Consider the following 20804-nt stretch of genomic DNA (forward strand, 5'->3'; position numbering starts at 1 on the left):
AAGAGGTGTGCTGGTGTAGTTACCCTCCTTCGTTAGAAGTGCTGGATTGAAGACTCACCTGAAGGAGTGTTGGTGAGGAGCGTCCTTTAGTTGACGTCTTCCAGAGGACGTTTTCTTCACATCTCTCCTCAAGGGGCACACAAACTTGTTGACGCTCCTTAAAGAGACGCCTGCTGGTTACCTGACAGTGCTCAGACTCTTACAAGAGGCTGGAAACCGCAAGGCAAGCCATGTAAGCCCCGTGAGAGAGCGGGTAGACTGGGGGATGGGTGGTGCTCGCCAACTTGCTACATCATTCAGACTTTTCAAGAAAAAAGCCGGACGGAAAACCTCGTTTTGTCTAGGCCCCGCGTCATTAGCTTTAGGTCTCCAGGAGGAATGTGTTGGGTAGACTTGGTATGCAACGTCCTCATCTACATTTTGGTATGTGTATATATATATATATATATATATATATATATATATATATATATATATATATATATATATATATATATATATATATGTATATATTACTGTAAAGGGATTCTTCTTCCTTGTGATCACAGTGGAAGTGAAAAGTCACCTTCGGCAAGGCTGGATCATCGTGCGTTGTGGAAAATAGAACACGATCTCGTTTGAGAACCTCTTATGCAATTGAGTCCGTCACTTCCCTGCTACTGGAAGCAGAGTAGCCGTTGAAGCTCCAGGAGGAAAAGGGGTCCTTGAGTAACACCAAGACATTTCAGGGAAATGATCATGTCGATAGATGAATAATCACTGTAACAACTATAGTCGTGAGATAGATAGTATCACAGAAAACTATAGATCAACTTAGGAATTGTCATTGGACATGTGGGAGAGTTTGATAACAACAAATGAAGAGCAGTGGTCCAGTCTGTGGTACAGGGTCTAGGAGTCAGTGGTGTGTGGTGGTGCATGACAACGATAACTCAATCTCCGAATCCAACCTGGCTGGTGGAGTGAGATGGGGAGAATGACTCCAGGCGGCCAGGCCTGGTTGTACGATGTTACACAGTAAACAACTGTACGGAGGAATGACTCTGGCTTTATGATAGGTTCCTCCTTTACTCACTAACCTCGTATAGTTTTTTAGAAGATATATACCTGCTTGACTGCCTGATTGCGAATACAAAACCCGTCTCGTTATTTTCATGTTCCACTCTACCGTGAGAAAGGTATAGAAAGCCATAACACAACACAGGCGTCATAACACTAAAATACCCACAGCATAATATGACAGTCACCAGGTGAGCTCATGATCTTCTAACTTAAGAACTTGGAAGTAGTGACCAGTGTTGCTGTGTCCCTGTGTGTAGTGGGTCTACCCAGGTCGGCGAGGAACCATCTGTGTTAGTTATATAATGGAACGAATATTTCATATTTCAAGGTTTCCCCATTCTATTTAATTTCCTTTCGTTTATTGTAAAGGCTTGCGAGGAACTTCTTAAGTAAAAAGTATAAGCCATGGCATATTGTACCTCTTAAGACACCTGAAATCGTACATGGATTTTAACGTACACGTGCGAAACTCTACGGGCGATGTTACCCATGTTTCATTACTTTGCTAAAAGTCTACGGTCTATCCTACCCGTAGTTCGCTAATTCTATACAATAGTCTACGGACTAGCCCACCCATATTTAAATTATCAAGTGTAAAATTTAGCATATCTAGTTTAGCATAAGTTTATAGATTTATCGACATATACAATGTTTTAACATAAGAAAAAGCTTGCGTATAAACACACCAATTTTTCAGTGATGGAACGGAACGTATATTTACAAACGAATTCACATTCAACCAACACGGCGTAAAGTCTAAGGCCACGCTGACCACACATTTTACTAAGGTGATAAAGATTCACCGGACTTCTCACCCCATACCTCAGTCTGGATGTTGTCCGTACTAGAACTGAACTGTAAGATACTACATTTATCTGTAACACCAATAGATGATAATGTTTCCCATATTCATTACTAGTATTGTACCAAATCTGCCTGGGTTTTTTTTTTTTTCTAGGCTTACTTATATCAGTCATAAGATAACGCTCATACAGTAATATTGTTACAATCACAAGGTTATCATGGTGAGACTCAAACATCTTAGTCGTCTATTGAGATGATAGGAATCGAGAAATGACTATTAGACTACTGACTTAAATTCTGGCTTAACAAATGAGAGTCATTCGTAGTATTAGTGCACTGATATAAAGTGTCAAATCCGTTAAAGCAACGAGTATTATCCTCAAGCGTATTCCGCACCTTCCAAGTACGTTCCGCAACACACACACACACACACACACACACACATTCCTCCGAGAGACTAGTTTACTGTGGTTAATGGCGTGGAGGTATGACGGGAGAAGCAGTTACACAATCCTCCTGTAATTACCTGGGGGATTCCATGCCTCAGTTGGCTTCAAGGCTGACGTGGGCATATGTCTTCCCTCTACTGAACACAGCACGATGGCTTAATTAACAGAAAATGAATTTCCACACGTCAGCCATAGAGGAAAATATGAAGGAAAATATCAAAACTTTGGGATAGATATGTAGATGAAAAGATATATTCACACGGGTTAACTTCAACTGGTGTCACAGGACGCCTTAGTAAAACCAATATGGATGTTGTTGTAGAAGGATTTGATATATGTTACTTTATGTGATCAGGTTTATAGTCCACCGTTGTAATCCGGGTCTGTCATCTTGGTTTATTATGATTTATGCTTCTGGGTTAAGGAGTTTTTGAAGGACTTGTTGGTTTGATTCTCCTTGACGTGACGAAAGAGATTCTGTTTAGTTTATGTTTTAGAAGTAATTGTGTTTGAGAGAGAGAGAGAGAGAGAGAGAGAGAGAGAGAGAGAGAGAGAGAGAGAGAGAGAGAGAGATAAAAACGGAGGGAGGGAGGCAGAGAGAGAGAGGGGGGGAAAGAATATAACAAACTGTTGTAAAATTTACTTACAGCTAGAAACAGTACAAAAGCAGAGAAAGATAAAGAGAAAAAGATCGAGAGGAAAAAGATAAAGATAGCGCGGAGATCAAAAGCGGTACGTCCAGAAACACACCTCACATTAATATGCAAATGTATGCATACCTCCAGCACAGAGCTTCAGGTTTCCGACTCTGATGTTAGACTAAGTGCCGCCTGCCAGACCTTTCCTCGAGTGCTCCCTGGAGGACCTTAATAAGCCTGGATGTAAGACCTGGCGACGAGTGACTCAAGTCATCACTGACTTAGGTTGGTGGTCTACTCGCCGGTCGTGACTAGTAAGAATTATCGTACCGTGGTCTTGCTACGGAGCTTGACCATCAAGCAATTACCGTACCCTGGTCTCCAATGGTTTTAGACTATTAAGCAATTATTGTATCCATGAGTAACTTAGTCAACTTAAATTGGTTCTCTGATTCATCGGTTTGCGGGAACCATTGATAGTCAATAAATGTCTTCCTGTTTGTAGGGGACCATAGAGGTAGGCAGAAATGACCTTAAAGGCCACAATTGAGAGCTTAGCTCGGCTCGAACGTAAGAAACAACATTACTTAAGCTTTAGCTACAGCTACTCGTTACGCTAAGCTGTAAAACTCAAAAACTTACGAAAGAACCTCCCGTACAACGGCGTCGTACAACTCGTCTGAAAAAGGGAATTAAAACTTTAGAATTTATTCACCAACTTTATCTTAGTATCATCTGAAGGGCCTTTTATGAGTCACGTCCTGAGGCGTTCCAGTTCCGGGATCCATCCATAAGACTTCAAGGAACAGGTCGACGTTGAGACCAGAGACTTATGTTTACCATACGCCTTCTCGAGCAACAGAACCCTAATGAAAACTAGGAGAATTTTACGAAAATTACATCTATCCTTCGCACAGAAATCAAGAAATTAGACCAAATTGATATTTTCTGAAACAGCAGTATGGTTGTTGCTATTGTGTCACCTGTGTGTATGTGTGTGTGTGTGTGTGTGTGTGAAATGAAGCTTCAGAAAAGGTACAGTTTATGAAAGAATGTGCAGTTCTGTAAAATACATATCCATATACAAAGATAACATAATCATTCCATTCACTCGCCTCGTTTAGAGAAATACATTTGATCACTAAACAATTTTGGCCAAATTTGTTGACGATACATTGGAACGGGTCCGTCATTCATAGTTTGCGATCATGGAAATGTTCCTGTTTCTCGTAAATCAGCTTCACACTCGCCAGTATGACAGTTGTATCAGGGTGAAAAAATAACAATGATCTAATATGATAAGGACACACATGAGAATTATAGTTACTAAAACAATTAACAATCATCCTTCCTTGTGTTTGAGAATTTACCAAAATATCTAATTACTTTTTTTGTTATTTTCCTCAACACATTACTTATATATATAAGAAAATTAGAAAAAAAATAGCAAAACTGGTTTAATAGAATCTATGCAAATACAGCCTAACATAATAACAAAAAGCAATATGTGTGTATATATATATATATATATATATATATATATATATATATATATATATATATATGTATATGTATATTCTGAACAAACGAGAGTGGTTTTGCTTGTGAATGAGACATTCAAAAGTCATATGCTTGCAGTATGTTCGATGTAGAATTCAGTTGTAACCCAAAATGGTGGGCAGATCTACGAGAAATGATGTCATCAAGTTTTAATTCGAATATTTGAAGAGCTGGGCATTTATACATATGTTTTTATTTACATTCACTTTCTGGGCGTGAATCCTATCAAAGGTTGAGGATCTAGTTGTAAAGGGAAGTGAAATATATATCAAACTGTTTGAATTTCATAGAGGCTTCAGTCAAAGAATATATATATATATATATATATATATATATATATATATATATATATATATATATATATATATATATATATATATTCTACAAATAATCTTTGACATCATCACGTGAATGTAAAAAAAAAAACATTCAAAGGCTTATGTAAACATAAAGATTAGTCATGAACCCTCTAAGTATTAAGTAAATAAGCTTGGTATTTGTGAAAACGTAAAATAGTGAATACTTTCCTGAGATATTCAGCTCATTCATTCATTATTCATCTGTTCTTCAGTGAGACAGCATCTTCGTTGGACTTAAAAAGAACATACATTACCAAGAACAAGTATCAGGTAATTAGAATCTTGTTCACTTTATCATGATATAAATGATATCAGGTTATGGAAGAGGGATGGATAGTGTTCAAGCATTAAATACATCATCAAAATATAAGACTTTGCAGGTAGGCAACTTGTCTTAATGTTTGGCTAATGTGTCATCCGACTTGAACAGAATTGTTCGAATGGATTAAGAATAGGTTATGGAAAAAAAATCTTAATTCACAATATCACTGGGAACTCGTGAATTTTTTTTTTTTTTTTTATTCTTCAATTTATGTAGAGTAGGTGGAGTGCAGTAAGTCTGTAAACCTTCATGATGACGGAGGTAAAAATATGGTTTAATTATTGTGTTGTGTCAACTGCATAATGTAAACATAACACTAGAAACAAGGTTTTGGGAAGGATTGTTGTCAACAACTTTCAACCAACACTTGCCAACTGTACTCGGTGATTTTCTAAGAGACGTCCGATGTATCCTAAACACGACACTTAACAAGTCCAAAATGTTTGCGTAACTTATCCCAAAATGAATCAAAGTTAATTGGACGAAGATATTGACACATCCTGAGGTATCCTAATATGTCCCATCCCACCTCAGCATGAGACATACATAAGTTGTATCAAATCCTGTGTTGGTGAACGTAGTTCAGACATGGCCCAAAGCATATTCCACACCGTTACGGCCTCCGTGGTGTAGTGGTTAGCGTATTCACGGGCCACCCGGGGACGAGCGCACAGGGTCGGATCATGGTTGCGGCAGTCGGTCCACAGTCAACCAAAGCCGTTCATCCTCCCCTAGGGTTTACAAGATAAAAGGGTTACCTGACTTAGGTTAGGGGTAGAGAGAGAGAGAGAGAGAGAGAGAGAGAGAGAGAGAGAGAGAGAGAGAGAGAGAGAGAGTATGAATAAAAAGGATTTAATTCTTCAGCAAGACTAAATATTAATTCCTTTCGAGCTTAAAATGTTCACAATTCAAAATTCTGCAAAGTACATATTTATATGCTTTACTTCAAACATATATAGATAGATATTGCAAAAAGATCCCTTCCTGGGCTGGTAGGGATCAGCTGGTGTTAGTAATTTCATAACTGAATTTTTACAAATATTTTTGAAAACGAATATGGGTAGAAAAAAAAAAATAGGGGATATATCCTCTCGCTCCAGCTTACATAAGAAAAAAAAATTGAAAAACTAAAGTTACGCAAACTGAAGCTTTGAGAGAGAGAGAGAGAGAGAGAGAGAGAGAGAGAGAGAGAGAGAGAGAGAGAGAGAGAGAGAGTACGTGTTGTTCGTTTCTAACTTTAAAGTAAAGAATTGAAAACGTTGCTCTCTCTCTCTCTCTCTCTCTCTCTCTCTCTCTCTCTCTCTCTCTCTCTCTCTCTCTCTGCTGACATCACAATATACTATTCACTTTAACAGTGAGAGACTGAAAGGATTTTCCGCCTCGTTCACCTTCACTTATTAGCATTTTCTATTATTGACCTGTTTCACTAATTAAGTTCTATTCATTCTTTTATTTTCTTCTCAACGTTATGTCGGTGTTAGGCTATTTAACTTTGCGTATCAACCTGAAATTGGTGAGATTTAGTCTATAACATATTTCGCCCTGACCTCAAATTGGTTTTGAATTATTCTCCATTTCTACTCGACCTGTTAATAGCACTGATGGATTTTTTTATTACCCCCTTTTTTTTGTCTTGATCTCTAGTTAGTATTAATTGTTTTCCTCCATTTTTCCCCTCATGTTGTTATCAATCCTTTTTTTTCCCCTTTTTATTCCTGAACTTTTGTTCTCATTAATCTCTCTATCATTTCCTTCCTGCTGCATACTGATTATTATGAAAAAATGTCAGTATTTTCCCTTTTTCATACCGTCCTTATGTTTGTACCAAAATTCATCCAGTCCAGACTTCGGCACTTAAAAGCAACGATCCTTCCTTTAAAACATGTCATGAGTAAGTTGATATCATAGCCATAGTTCTCCTATAACTTGGTAGCGATACATCTTTTTTTATCATATCCTCAGAAGAAGATATGCTTTTGAGTATGTGAACGACACCTTGAGATGGAGGAGTGGTATGGAGTTACAGGTTCATGTTAAGGTCATGATAATATCCAGTAATTCTAATGATTCCTCAAGATGAAATAACAATTGATCAGCAGAGGCTAAGTTGAATCTAATCTCATCTCTCAGTCACTCAAATGTTAAAAAAAAAAAATCCAGTTTTAAATACGTTAAAAAACATGTTCAAAATCCTTAGTAGGAATGTCTAAAATTCTCATTCTATTGATCCATGTATCATCTGTATGTTATATTCTCCTTGCTAGTAGAATTCTTCACGCCACTTTACATTCCTCCTACACATTCCCACTCGGGTCTTCCCACCGTGTTGGTTCTCCTGTATCCCTGGGAGTGTGTGTGTGTGTGTGTGTGTGTGGAGCGAGGTACGCCGGGCAAGCATGGCATGTTGCATGCCCACTGGAAAATCCATATCAAGCAGCGTTCTTGGTAATTGAGCAGCTTAGCTACTTTTTTCACAGAGATGTAAGATTTTGTATAGAATGTGTGTGTGTGTGTGTGTGTGTGTGTGTGTGTGTGTGTGTGTGCTAAGTCTGAGGGTAAACATGAAAACCTTTCTTTTCAAACTGATTACTCCCGTTTACCTAAGTTTAAAGACACAATAAAACCAGACTTACATGGAGACTAGACCCTCTGATGCAGAGTAATAGTCCTTGATGAAAACATAATGTCATAATCTATATCTTTTTAATATCTCGTATGTCTCGCTCTCGCTGGAGCTGTAGAGTGAGAAATGAAATAACTATGTGTTGCTATATATGTCTCGTTCTTTATTATATTTTCTTTGGGTTAATTGTATCGAAATACCTCACCGGAAATGTATGCTTTTGTCAACGCGTTTCAAAAATGCATTTTATTGCTGCTGCTTGTCTGTCTCTGTGAAGCTGAGAGAAAATTGCTTTGTGTCAGGTATAAAGCGCTGTGAATCCCTTTGAGAGTATTATTAATCATCAATGAACAGCATCAGGAAGGGACAGTTCAGCATGGTTATGATGCCCTTGTTCATGCCACTTCGTATGTAATGAGGTTGTCTGCTATACCTGAGAGAGATGGCAGAAAGAACGCTACAATACAATTAACTTCTGGCCTTACTTTGCACTTGTATATACGTTTTTCTCCTTTTGTTCTCTGTTGGTTTATAACGTATCAAACTTTACGAAAAGGAGAAAGTAAGTTGACATTTGGATAACGTCTTTCTTTGTGTCTCTGGCTGCTGCTTGCCATAGTTTGTGTGGAGATAAGCCACACGAGCATTGACCGTTATGATGCCTCATTCATTTCTTCCTCGAACAGCGAAGCTTTGGAATCCCCTTCCATCCTCTCGTTATCTTCTCTTCTTTTATAACATCTCCACCTTTAAGAGTCAAGTGTACAAAGACATGAGGAGCTTTAATTAATCTCATCATTCTTATTCTCATAATTTTCTGTCATCGGATATGAAAGAAATGCAGTCATAAAGCGTTATTTACAGAGCACAGATTCTATCCTTCAACAGTTCTAGTTCAAGAATGGTGAAAAGTGAATTTAAGCTGACGCTGTGATCTTCAGTTTTTAAGACTTAGCAATGTAGACCAAAGTGAACCAAATATTTATACAGAGTAGCGTAGTTAATTACCATCTTACTGAGAGTAATAATCGTTTGTTACAGGGCGTTACAAGTGGGGGAAAACTACCAGGGTTTTATTCACTGCCTTAATCACCATCTTCAGTCATCCTCCTCACCTTCTGTCCTCCTGCAGATAACCTCGTCAGAGACCATCAGGTCTTCCGTTATCAGGCTTTTCCACGTACTGCCACTACAACCCACCATCAGATAAACACGTCGCAGACCATCGGGGGTCTTCCGTTACTTGCCCTTCCTAAAACGGTGTCATTCCTGTCCTGCAGCAAATAACCTCGTTACAGACCATCAAGTATCCTATCACCTGTCCTTCCTGTGTCCTCTCATGCGCTATTTCTACTTTCCACCTTCATTCTTCCTCTCTCCTCTTCCTTTTAGTCTCCTGCTCTCTCTCTCTCTCTCTCTCTCTCTCTCTCTCTCTCTCTCTCTCTCTCTCTCTCTCTCTCTCTCTCTCTCTCTCCCCCAACTGGGATTAATCACTCCGCCCAAGACGGAGGGCAGAGCATAAATCCCCCGTACTGGATTTGTTATGAGACTCACAAGTGTCGCGAGTGACGAGTGGCGTCCACGTGTACCTATCATCTTGACTCATATGCCAGCTATCGATAAGGGTGATTCTCTACTGTACCATCAGTAGATGTCATATTTGCTTGTTTCGTGCCTTCGATAGAGATGATATTTGTTTCTCCTGTACCGTTCATACATGTGATTTTGTCCTTGTTCTGTATCGTCCACAGAGGTGATCTTAGCTTCCGTACTGTGGATAGAGGTGAATCTTGCTTCTCCTTGACCTCCCTGTGTTCGTGATACAAGAATACAATGAATACACGACTGTCGTTAGTCCCTGTCATTACATCATACAGTGGTGGCTTCTTGCCGTGGTGTATGATGTATTATGTACAAGAATCTTGACGGGAATGTAAATGATGCAGATAAAGTAGACTGTTCAAACAGAATTATCTTTTTTTTTACTGTCTTCAGCGCTACGAGAATACATAATCATACTTTATTACATATAAATATGCGTATTGTGTGTGTGTGTGTGTGTGTGTGTGTGTGTGTGTGTGTGTCTGTGTACTAGGATGATGCGTAGACACAGGCGAGAACTTCTGAGCTTTATTCCCCTAACACTTCGTCTTAGGCCTCCTTCCCTACTCTCTAACTGCGTTCCCCTACACTCCATGACCACCATTTTTGTCGCTGGTCCAGCACAAGGTTGAAATCCTGCACGATCATTGGTCACTTCTCTGTCGCACATGTGGGCAGCTTCCAAGGCTTTACTCACTTGTTCAGTCCTTTATCTATCATTTTAGCCTCTTGCCACCTTGCTAGGTGTCAATACTAGTCTATTTAGGGAAAAAGGCATTCGATATTCTATGATGACGTATATCAGCTTTATGTTAATTGATCCTTTTAGCCATACCTCGCCTTGTTTCCCCATGGTATATGGCTAGACATCCGTTGCATGCTATACCCTGTACTACCCTATCCTTCCTGACACTGTTTCCATTCGTTGGTTTTAGTACATTACTTATCCTCATCCCTGACGAAGAAGTGTTCTTTAATTTCGTCTTCCGTAAAGGTCTTTCCACGTCTGAGGTCTTTTATGAATTGTATCATTGCCCTCTGTAGGTAAGAGCACCCCCGCTGACCGGGTAAGTCATTAGTAATGTGAGACGTGCGGACTTCCAGCCATTACTCAACACCCCCTGACGTCGAAACTGGTGAAGCAAGAGGCGCCTCTTTTCCTCATTAGTCACAGTGATTGATGGCAGGAGGGTGTGAAGGCTGAGACGCGGGTCAGGAGAGTGTTTAAAGTACCAGCCTTACATTGCATTGAATTATGACTGTAAAGTAAGTGGAAACCTGTTCATGTTTGAATGATGGCAGTGTTAATTCACAATGATGTCTGAAATATTTGCCTCTTTTTCGAAACATGGCAGTAGATAAACGAAAAGGATTAAGTGTTGTTTATGACTCGTAACATAAAATGTTACAGCAAAGCTCAGAGAAAAGTGAGCAAGGAATGGAAACATTTTTATAACTGTGATCTTCACAAAGACCTGATGTCTAAGACGTTACGTAAGGGACTTATGTTATTAGTTCATTTGTTACTTATCTCTTGACATACCTGAAAAAGTCATTCGTCGTTGTGGTATAGATGCAACTAGGTTACATCATAGGGTACTGCATGAACTTTATGATATGATCACACTTATGTGTGTTACTGTGAGATTAGATGTAAATGAGAGATGAATCATGAACACATGGAAGATGTAAATCCAATAAAGAAAAACCAAAACATTCAGTGACTAGACTTATCCATATACATGTCACTCCAGAAATGCAATAATGCACATCGTAACTCAGGAAAAGACAAAAAAATTTCCTGCTTACAATATGCCTCTTGTACTCTTCATAAAGTTCCCAGGAAGAAGAAGAAGAAGAAGAAGAAAAAGAAGAACAAGAAGGTCCTGATTACTCACACACACACACTATAAATAAGTGTATACCTTTTGAAGAACCTCCATACGTAGACTGTTCACAGGTCTAGTGAACTCGGCTATGCAACCGAAATCCGTCAATAGAACTTCCCACCTGTCGCCAACCTCTACATGTTATGGCTTCAACAAACTACGTTGTTCTCTCTTAACGCCTGGGGTGGACAGGGAGCCGTCACCACCACCCTCCACCAGGACGGGGCGCAGAAAGTTAAGCAATCAGCGGGAGCGAACTGGCTCGGAGGTTCGGGTTATGGCTGAAGCAAACAGTCGAACCAAACGCTGGGAGTTGCCTGGGGGAAGGGAAGCCCCTGCGACGAGTTAGGAAAGAAAATATGAAGTGGTCGTCAAAGTTGTGACGGAAAAGAAATCGGAGGAAAAAAGATGGGTTAAAAGGGATACTGCGTTAAGATGGTTCTTAACTACACGATTATGTTAAGTGATGGGCAAGTGTGGTCGAAGCTTCTTGAGAGAGTGAGACATCGAGGCAGGAAGGTTCAAATGGTTAGGAGAAGGACAAGGTCCTTTCCTCTCCTCTATCAGTACAGTACAGACACACGAGCCAGGCCACAGTTAGATAAAGAAATGATAAACTAAACCCGTGAATAACGGTCCGGCTTATGAACTTTCCCAGGCTAACTCTAAAATGTGACCCGCTTGCGCTACTCCATAATGTTGGTTCTCTTTCCCTCTTCTACAGGCATTACTTTAGTTTTCGCTCTCGAGAGCTGGCTGCTTGTGTGCCCCTATCACTAGCTAGGCCATGCGATACTCGGCTAGCTGCTGCGTCACATGATTACTATTTGGCCATTGGCAACTCGAGGGTGGGCCGTGTTGATAACTGTATCTTTCCCTGCACCTCAGAGCTTTGGAACTCACTACCCTCTCATGTCTTTCCCAGTAACTATGACCTGGGAAATTTGGCACATTTGAAAAGACGATTGTTCCACTTCCTCCAATATTCGCGAGTACTTTCCCTTGTCTCTGCTTTTTTGTTTTTGTTTTTTTCCTTTCGCTAACCTGTGAATATAACAATGAGGTGCCTTCCTTAATGTAGACTTTATTCCGTAACTGAAGCCTCCAACATAAAAAAAGATACTGAATTGTTAAGGATGTTACGTATATACAAAAAACACAAATCCACATAAAACTGAAATTCGCAATCAAACTAAAGGACGAAACATAGACGAACCCAACAGATTACACACACACACACACACACACACACACACACACGTGTGTACACAAACTCAGGCAGAATCCTTTATATTCCCCGTTCTTCCATGAACAATAGAATGAACACATCTACTAAAAAAAAAAAAATTCATGTTGAAAGGTACACAGCCATTACTTGCTGGCTCGAGCTAATGTTGATCTACTGCCTCTTGAGTCAGTTTCATCGTCGTCCTGCCTCGTCCGGGACTCACTCTACGCTTGTAGCGAGCAAGCAGAGCTTACATGGGTATTATCCGATGATGGTGTAGTCCAGCCACACGAAGCTATGCTCTCAGGATCAACACGTCATGTTGATCCGCGTCCCAGCACTCGTCTCTTACCTGCATGAGACATCCGTCCGTACATGAACGAGTTTATAGAATAGGTGTGTTTACTCTTCTTCAACGTGATGCATCTTTTCTATAATAGAGGGAGGGAGGGAGGGAGGGAAGGAGTCAATATTTGCACGGCAGTCGTTTCACTGCGTTTTCATAGTCTCTGGAGTGGAAAGTATACAGGTTCTTGTATCGTTCTGCAATGAGATAACTGAGTTGAGAGTTGCTTAATGTTATATTGTTATCTCCTCGTTCTGTGTACATCTTTCCAAGACTGAATCACGTCCCGAATGATGTGGTATCCTTTTTTTTCTTTCCTTCATGGATGAAGAAGAATCATAGCACACACACACACACACACACACACACACACACACACACACACACACACACACACACACACACATGTATGATCATTTATAAGAACATATGTCGTTGCCTCCAGTGTCATCCTGTAACCGATGTTTGTGTCTGTCACTTCCAGATGTGGGCCTGGGCGTGGGTCTGGGCTGGAACTGGAATATGTGGTGGACGTATGACGGCATCTCAGGTAAGTTCAACGGATTAGTAACTTAACGTTAAATGTAATGATAGCTTTTGAAGATACTGATAGCTCTAGGTTAAAGATATTGGTAGCTCTAAGTTAAAGGTACTGGTAGCTTAAGTTAAAGGTACTGGTAGCTCTAAGTTAAAGGTACTGGTAGCTTTAAGTTAAAGGTACTGGTAGCTCTAAGTTAAAGGTACTGGTAGCTCTAAGTTAAAGGTACTGGTAGCTTTAAGTTAAAGGTACTGGTAGCTTTAAGTTAAAGGTACTGGTAGCTCTTAGTTAAAGCTACTGGTATGTTTAAGTTAAAAGCGCTAGCAGTTTCTGAGAGAAGACGGCAACGCAAGTAAGTTAAAGTGACTTCATTTCCCAGATCGGGGAGGTAGTCATCTCAGTTGATTTTCCGTCACTCTTTTATTCGTACCAAACAGAATAATGGACTGTAGTTTTATCATTCTCATTTTATCATTCTCCATAAAACTGTGTGATCCTTTCATACATATTTGCCATTTCCCTCGTTAGCGAAAGTGTTAAAAACAGAGGACTGAGCCTTAGAGGGAATATCCTCACTTGACCCCTTCTCTGTTCCTTCTTTTGGAAAGTTGAAAACGAGAGGGGAGATTTCCAGCACCCAGCTCCCTCCCATTTCAGTCGCCTTCTACGACACGCAGGGAATACGTGGGAAGTATTCTTTCTCCCCTATCCCCAGGGATAAAATTGTGTGATATAATGTGATATTTCATAACATAATGTGACATCATACCATGGAATGCCATGTGCAGAAACCAAATGATACGAGATCTTTGAATTCACATATTCTGTAACACTTAAGATCGTCATATAAAGTTAACTGTAAGCTATTGGTATGATTCAAAATTAACTCACAATATTGAGTACAAATATAACGAATGAAACACGTTGCACAAGCGAGAAAAGTAATTATAGATTATATTCTGCCTAGAAGAGAAAAAAAATATACGAATACAAGGAAAGAGCGACTTTCTGCTGACTATGGCTGTTGACCCCATGCTCACCTACTGCTGCTAAAAAGTCTGGGGGACAGAAGAGTTTATAGATGTGTCAACATTCTCTGATTTTCGGGCAGAAGCGGAGCCTGTCCTGCCCTGGAACTTTCTCTATTAAAGTTCCAACATTCAGACATTTTGTTCTTGCCTCCGATAAAACTATACCGAGGGTTTTCTTTTCCTCTGAATTGATCGCAGTCGCTGCAGCAACAATGCATTTATCCACCCGAGTTGGCCAGAACGTTCTGTGTTTGCCTTTTTGTGTGTCTTCTTTTTCTCCTCTGAGACTAATTCTCTCGTTTTGTGTGACTCTGCGAAGTTCTGTCATGGTATATCTCTGTCTGTCAGTCTGTCTATCTATCTGCCTATTGCCGTCCAAGGGCTTCTTGCCCGTGGCTTCAGGGTAATATCTGCTGGTGTGGAATATGCAGAAGGAGCGAAAGAAAGCGTATGTTCTCGCTGGTAATAATATCTTCGTTAGAGGCGACAAAGCAAATTTGAAGTGATGTTGAAAAGCGGACAGTCACGAGGGAACAGTCATGAAGCGGACTTCCTCCGCTATACAGGAGGCTCTGAAGGGCAACAGCCACAGAACACATGATACCATGGTCAGCCGGTGCTTACGATCCTCCAGATGCCCTCCACGAACTCCTCCCAGATGCTCCTTCGGCTCGAGTTACAAGTAAACTTTTGTGATTATGGTCGAGGTAGCGCAATGGTCTGGTACTGTAATTATAAGAAAAGAGAAGTTGAATACTCCATATGACTCACCTGATTACATTATCCCGACTCTTTAGATTCGTTTATTGTAAGATCCGAATCTTATGCATATTAAAGCGAGGCAGCGCGGGAGCTCCATTCTACTAAGTCTACAAAAATCAACGAACCACCAGTTTAATTTCTGGTGAAAGGCTTTCGTCCTGTTGACTCTGGCTGTGTGTTGCTTTAGGTAAAAATGTACAGGTAACGTCTGTAGCCCAGCGAGATCAAAGCTGTGAATCGAAACACATAGTCTCTCTCTAGAATTCAAAGACCGTTCGGGGTCGATGAACTCTCACGGTCGCGATAATTAGACGCGGATAAGCACGGATTACGACAGTCAGCTACCACTGCAAGAGTCATGAGAGGAACCGGAAATATCATCGAGTTACAGCAAAACAGTCACCTGAACGCACAACTACGTGCCCAGAACTAGAGTACATTGCAGGAGGACAGGGCTTTATGGATGATTCAATTATTAGCAAGTTAGATTAGCTAAGATAACGTCTGATTAAAAGTTAGGACGAAGGTACCTTCTCAGGAAGGGTAGGACTGGAAGTATGTACATATGTAAATTGATAACACAGAAGCTCCAAGCTTTCGACTGTATTTCAATCCATTTTTCAAGGATACAGGATCAATATGATCTTTAAAAATGGCCTGAATTGAGCTCCACAGGATATGGTCGACAAATAAGATAATATCTCATTCTTCACTCACAGTGAGTCGGTCAATACTCCCCTCATCCTCATGAGTCCAGTACTCATGGTAATAAAAGCAGAAAGAATAGATTGCTTACTGATAGAATGACTGCAGAAAAAGAAAAATTCATTCATCGAAACAACATTCCATTACTCCATGAGTGGTGAGTGCCACATGACCTCACCAGGTCGCAACAGCCTGACCTGTCACACCTCCCTGTACACAGAGGAAGAGCCACTCTCGCTAGATTGTGTTGGCTGATCCGTTCACCTCCCTATCATGCCTCAGGGAAAACTCTGAACCATGTATAGATCGGTTCGCATTCTTACACTCTCGATTTGACAACAACAGCAAAGATTTATAAACAATATACATATCCAAAATAATCTATTTATGGCTACTGCAAGAATCAGATTTAGTGGGGAGGGATTTCTATTCTCTGAATAGAAGCATTAGTGATAAGGAGTGTCATAATGTTAGTAATCATTATATAGATTATCCTGATCGTATAATCGAAGCTTAATGAAGACATGCAAGGGATGACTGTTGCTGTGCGCACGGCAGACATCAGGCTACGGAAGTTATAACACAGGAGTTAATACAAAGTTGATATAGGCAATAACCTCACTGGAAATTATAACTGTTAGGGAATTCACCTCCCCGACTGCCATTGTCTAAAGTGCATTAGCTGAGAACTGTTAATCAAGATGTATATACGCCATTAACCATGATCTACGAGCAGGGAGTCATGCAGAACTTCTAGTTATTAAGTTAGTAACTACGGTTAATGAAGTCCAGACTTCCTAACACTAGACAGAGACAAAGAAGCCATTAAGGACCGCTCGTCCGGGTGACAACATACGATAACGAGTTAGATGACCCAGGGTGAGGGGAGGAGTGTGTAACCAAGGGGTCTTGTCATGTCTGATCTGACACATTGATGAAGACGGTCAGGTAATTTATGTTGTATCAGTGTGGGGGAACGTGACTGGTGTCGTACGCATTATGTGGATCTGGAGGATTGAAATGTACGAGGTGTATACAGGTAGGGATAAGAGTGTGTAGTGATGTCATTCACTACGAACACAGAGTTTGGTGAAGTTATCTGTCGAGAAGTAGGAGAACCTCTTATTTTTTTCTTTTGAAAAATTTGGCTAGACTGCAGCATTGTCAATGGAAGGAAATAAGTAGCCTTGTCAGGTACTTCCCTCTCTATAGGAGTCCATTTCCCTGCTCCTGCACGGAGTGTTGTTGTTGTTATTGTTGTTTAACAAAGGCTGGGCAGTGTCTCTGTCAGACAACCTCACAAAACGTCATTTTTTTTTCTAAACAAAACGAAATTGAGGGAGGGGGCAATTGTGGCTCCCATCTTGTTTTGTTCGATTTTCTTCTTTTCTTTCTTATTCTTTTCCTGCACGTGGATTCAAGCGATGGATCCCTTTGAATGACTGGTAAATGACCAATCAGCTTCCAGTGGCTTGACCGAGCGATCAACTGGCCCATCTGAATACAGGCTGTAACGACTGGCGACCTCCCTCTCTCTCTCTCTCTCTCTCTCTCTCTCTCTCTCTCTCTCTCTCTCTCTCTCTCTCTCTCTCTCTCTCTCTCCCTCTCTCTCTCCTGTAGACCATCAGGACTGAGTGATGCCGGCCGGTATCTGGATGGCCAGACTGTCCTCCGTAAAGAACCTGGCATGCCAGATGGCCAATCCTTCCTCTCTTCATCGTTTCCATTCCAGATGTCGACCATCTTTTACTTCAGTGGACCCGCTCGACAAGGGAAGGGTTAGAATTGGCAAAATACTAGTGGGGGTTTTACGAGGGGAATGGTTGTTTGCGTGTGTGTGTGTGTGTGTGTGTGTGAGAGAGAGAGAGAGAGAGAGAGAGAGAGAGAGAGAGAGAGAGAGAGAGAGAGAGAGAGAGAGGAGTATTTACGAGTACCTGCGACGAGATTATATACCATAAGACTAGACTAGCGCGTTGAGCTCACCACATATGCCGAAAGTTTCCTAATACTCTTGTTTTCTGTTGCCACCAAAGATTGCATAGACGCCCATCATAAATTGATCCCGCGCTGTTTTAAATTTAACCATATATTAATTCTCCTTTCAAATGTTTCAATCTTTACTACCTTAAATAGTCTCTACATCTCTCTTATAAAAGTCTGTTTCATTGGCGTCTCTGTAATGTAACCCGTAGAATTCTTGATTTTGTCCTCCTGTTTCTTCCAGTTTGTGAAGTGGTTCTTCCTAGACTGATTTTCAGTTATTTCTCCTCACTGCCGAGATTACCATGTATATCTATATCTTCTCGAGACTGTTTGGATCATGAACTCTCAATCTATCATAGTAGATCATGTTCCATATCCATATCCATGTCTTCTCGTAAAGTGTGTCAGGAAGTTTCTCTATCTTACAGATATCAACTCACTTCGTTGGTGACCATACAACGCAGCAGTGTTCAGTGTCACTGATTACACATACACTGAACACTTTCTTCAATATCATTCTGTATCTCGCAGAAACAATAATCACTATCATACATATTATCAGCCAAAGTTAGATAAAAAAGATGATACACTTTTGTATTCAATACGGACTTCAAATTACAGCATTTCTTTTAAAATAACTCAAAATTTTTCGCATTTTCTATACTTTAATATTTTTTGTCAACTGAACTTTTTCATGATGCCACTGTTCATTGTTCCATGACGAACATCGTTCCGTTTGATCAATTGTTTCATTGCTGAATTCCATCGAGATTTCTTCTGGCCACATCTGAATCTTTATCCATTTTCTCTCTGCCTTCGCCAGACCCGAACATTTTCCTCTGATATCATATGAAAAATATCTGACTATATTATATTCTGTTCTTTGTCTATGTCTGATATGTGTTCTATGTAACACGACTAAGAAAGCATCTTCGTTAGATATAGTTTCGTTTGCCACTAACTCCCAAGTTTCTGTTTGTTACAAATTCTTCAATCCTTCCTCTATATTTTCCTCTTTATGCTTATCTTCGCTACTTTCTCTCGACCCAAAATATTCTGTTACTTAAGTTTATTCAATAAACTGACGCAGGTTAGGGAAACAATCGTAGCCATCATGGCTTGTATCAGAGTCTGCTGTACGTTACTGAGCTTAATTTAATCTGATCACCGAGCTTATCCTTCGGTGAATCCAAGGATGAGGAAGAGAGAAGCAGACACAAACAGTTTCCTTCATCATACTTCATTAAAGAAGTAAATATGGAAGCATCTCTTCCTCCAGCTCGTTAAGCAGGCTGAGTTGGACATCACAGGAGGCTGTTTGGCTGGTTGGGTCGAAGCAATCAGCTGTGTAACGTATTCTAAATATATGCCAACCATTGTCGACCCTGAGGGTAACAGCTGGTTGGGGACGGTAGGTGGTCGGTCACATACTGTCCTGCTGCTGCTGCTGCTGCTGCTGCTGCTGCTGCTGCTCAGCTGTGGGAAGTATCAGAATAATTATATAGATTGGTTTAAGATGTTTTGAAATACATGGGGATATGATTTATTATGGGAAAGACAGACAACAGAATGCCTGATGGTCTGTGACTGGGTTATTTACCGCAGGACAATATACAGGAATATATAGATAGATAGATAGATAGATAGATAGATAGATAGGTAGACTGACAGACTAAAAACCACAGGAAAAATGACAATGTAGCTGCAAGGTCTTTCTGCCCAATTGAGCTGTTATGACGTAACGTGTCACTCAAGCATGTGGAGGGATCCTACCTAATCGACCTGTTATGACCTGGCTGGCCAGTCGTGGCGGATGAACCCCAACCTGACACAAACCTGAGTCTCTGGAGGGAAGCAGATCGTGAGGTGTGGGGAAAGGTGTGAGAGGGTGAAGGTATGACCAACTCTGTAATGACAAATATTTAGAATAGAATGGAAAATTATTATGACATGAAAATGTTAAAGGCATTTTGATCAGCATTCCAGACCTTGTGACACGCTTAGACCTTCCAGGGGCACTCCAGATCCCAAGATTTATCTAAATTCATCTTATATGATCACACCAGACGACACGTCTTAAGTCTGCCACATTCAATATGGTATTGCTGGAAGAGAACTTCCCTCGGTATCGGAAAGTATTACCCAATATATGGCCTCAATTTTGATTCCAAATTACAGGCAAAATTTTAAGAAATAGCTACAGAACGACAGGCCATTTATTGCTTATAGAACGAATGGCCATTTATTGCTTATAGAACGGAAGGCCATTTATTCCTTATATTAACTTGTGGAATTTATGTGCTGGGAAGGCTTGGCCTCCTTAGTCTATTGTGGGGGAATTGGAAATGATAACTCATGATAATAATGGAAATGTTTCCCCAGTAAAAGTGTCACTTGTAATGAGGGTAATTGTCTTGAAAGGAATTTATGCAGTGATGATGTGTATAGATGGAGAGAGAGAGAGAGAGAGAGAGAGAGAGAGAGAGAGAGAGAGAGAGAGAGAGAGAGAGCGTGAAAGAAATGAAGTGATAATCGAAGGAATGAGTGAGGCAAATGAGGAAGAAAGGATGAGTGAAGCGAAGATGAGGCAGATGAAGCAAGAAAAGGAAGGGAAGACAGAAATATGATAAACGTCTTTGACACCAGAAGAGGGAGCCACAGAGCTTCCATTTAAAACTATTTCTTTTTTCTCTTTTTCACCGGATGTACACCGTAATGGTCTATATTACTGGGAGGTGTTTCCCCAGTTATATTGGGAAGCTGAAATGCTCTTTATTTCCTGGTGTTGGTCGAGCGAAGAGCACTAGGTAGGCCATACGTCGCTATCCACACATCTACCACCTTTACCAGTACTCCTCCACACGACAGACCCACAGAAGAGTCCTCAGTTCCCATACCTCACA

General features: G+C 40.5%; 1 protein-coding gene across 2 annotated transcripts in view; it reads left to right on the forward strand.

Annotated features, from left to right (window-relative positions):
• The window catches only part of LOC139755860 (carbonic anhydrase-related protein 10-like), a 94357-nt gene that overhangs the window by 29272 nt on the left and 44281 nt on the right, over nucleotides 1–20804 (forward strand). For both annotated transcript variants that reach the window (XM_071674494.1, XM_071674495.1), the window contains exon 3: nucleotides 13367–13432. In XM_071674494.1, coding sequence (XP_071530595.1) covers nucleotides 13367–13432 — 66 coding nt within the window. The remainder of the gene's footprint in view (nucleotides 1–13366; nucleotides 13433–20804) is intronic.

The sequence above is a fragment of the Panulirus ornatus genome, chromosome 20 (assembly GCF_036320965.1).
Source record: "Panulirus ornatus isolate Po-2019 chromosome 20, ASM3632096v1, whole genome shotgun sequence".
NCBI lineage: Eukaryota > Metazoa > Arthropoda > Malacostraca > Decapoda > Palinuridae > Panulirus > Panulirus ornatus.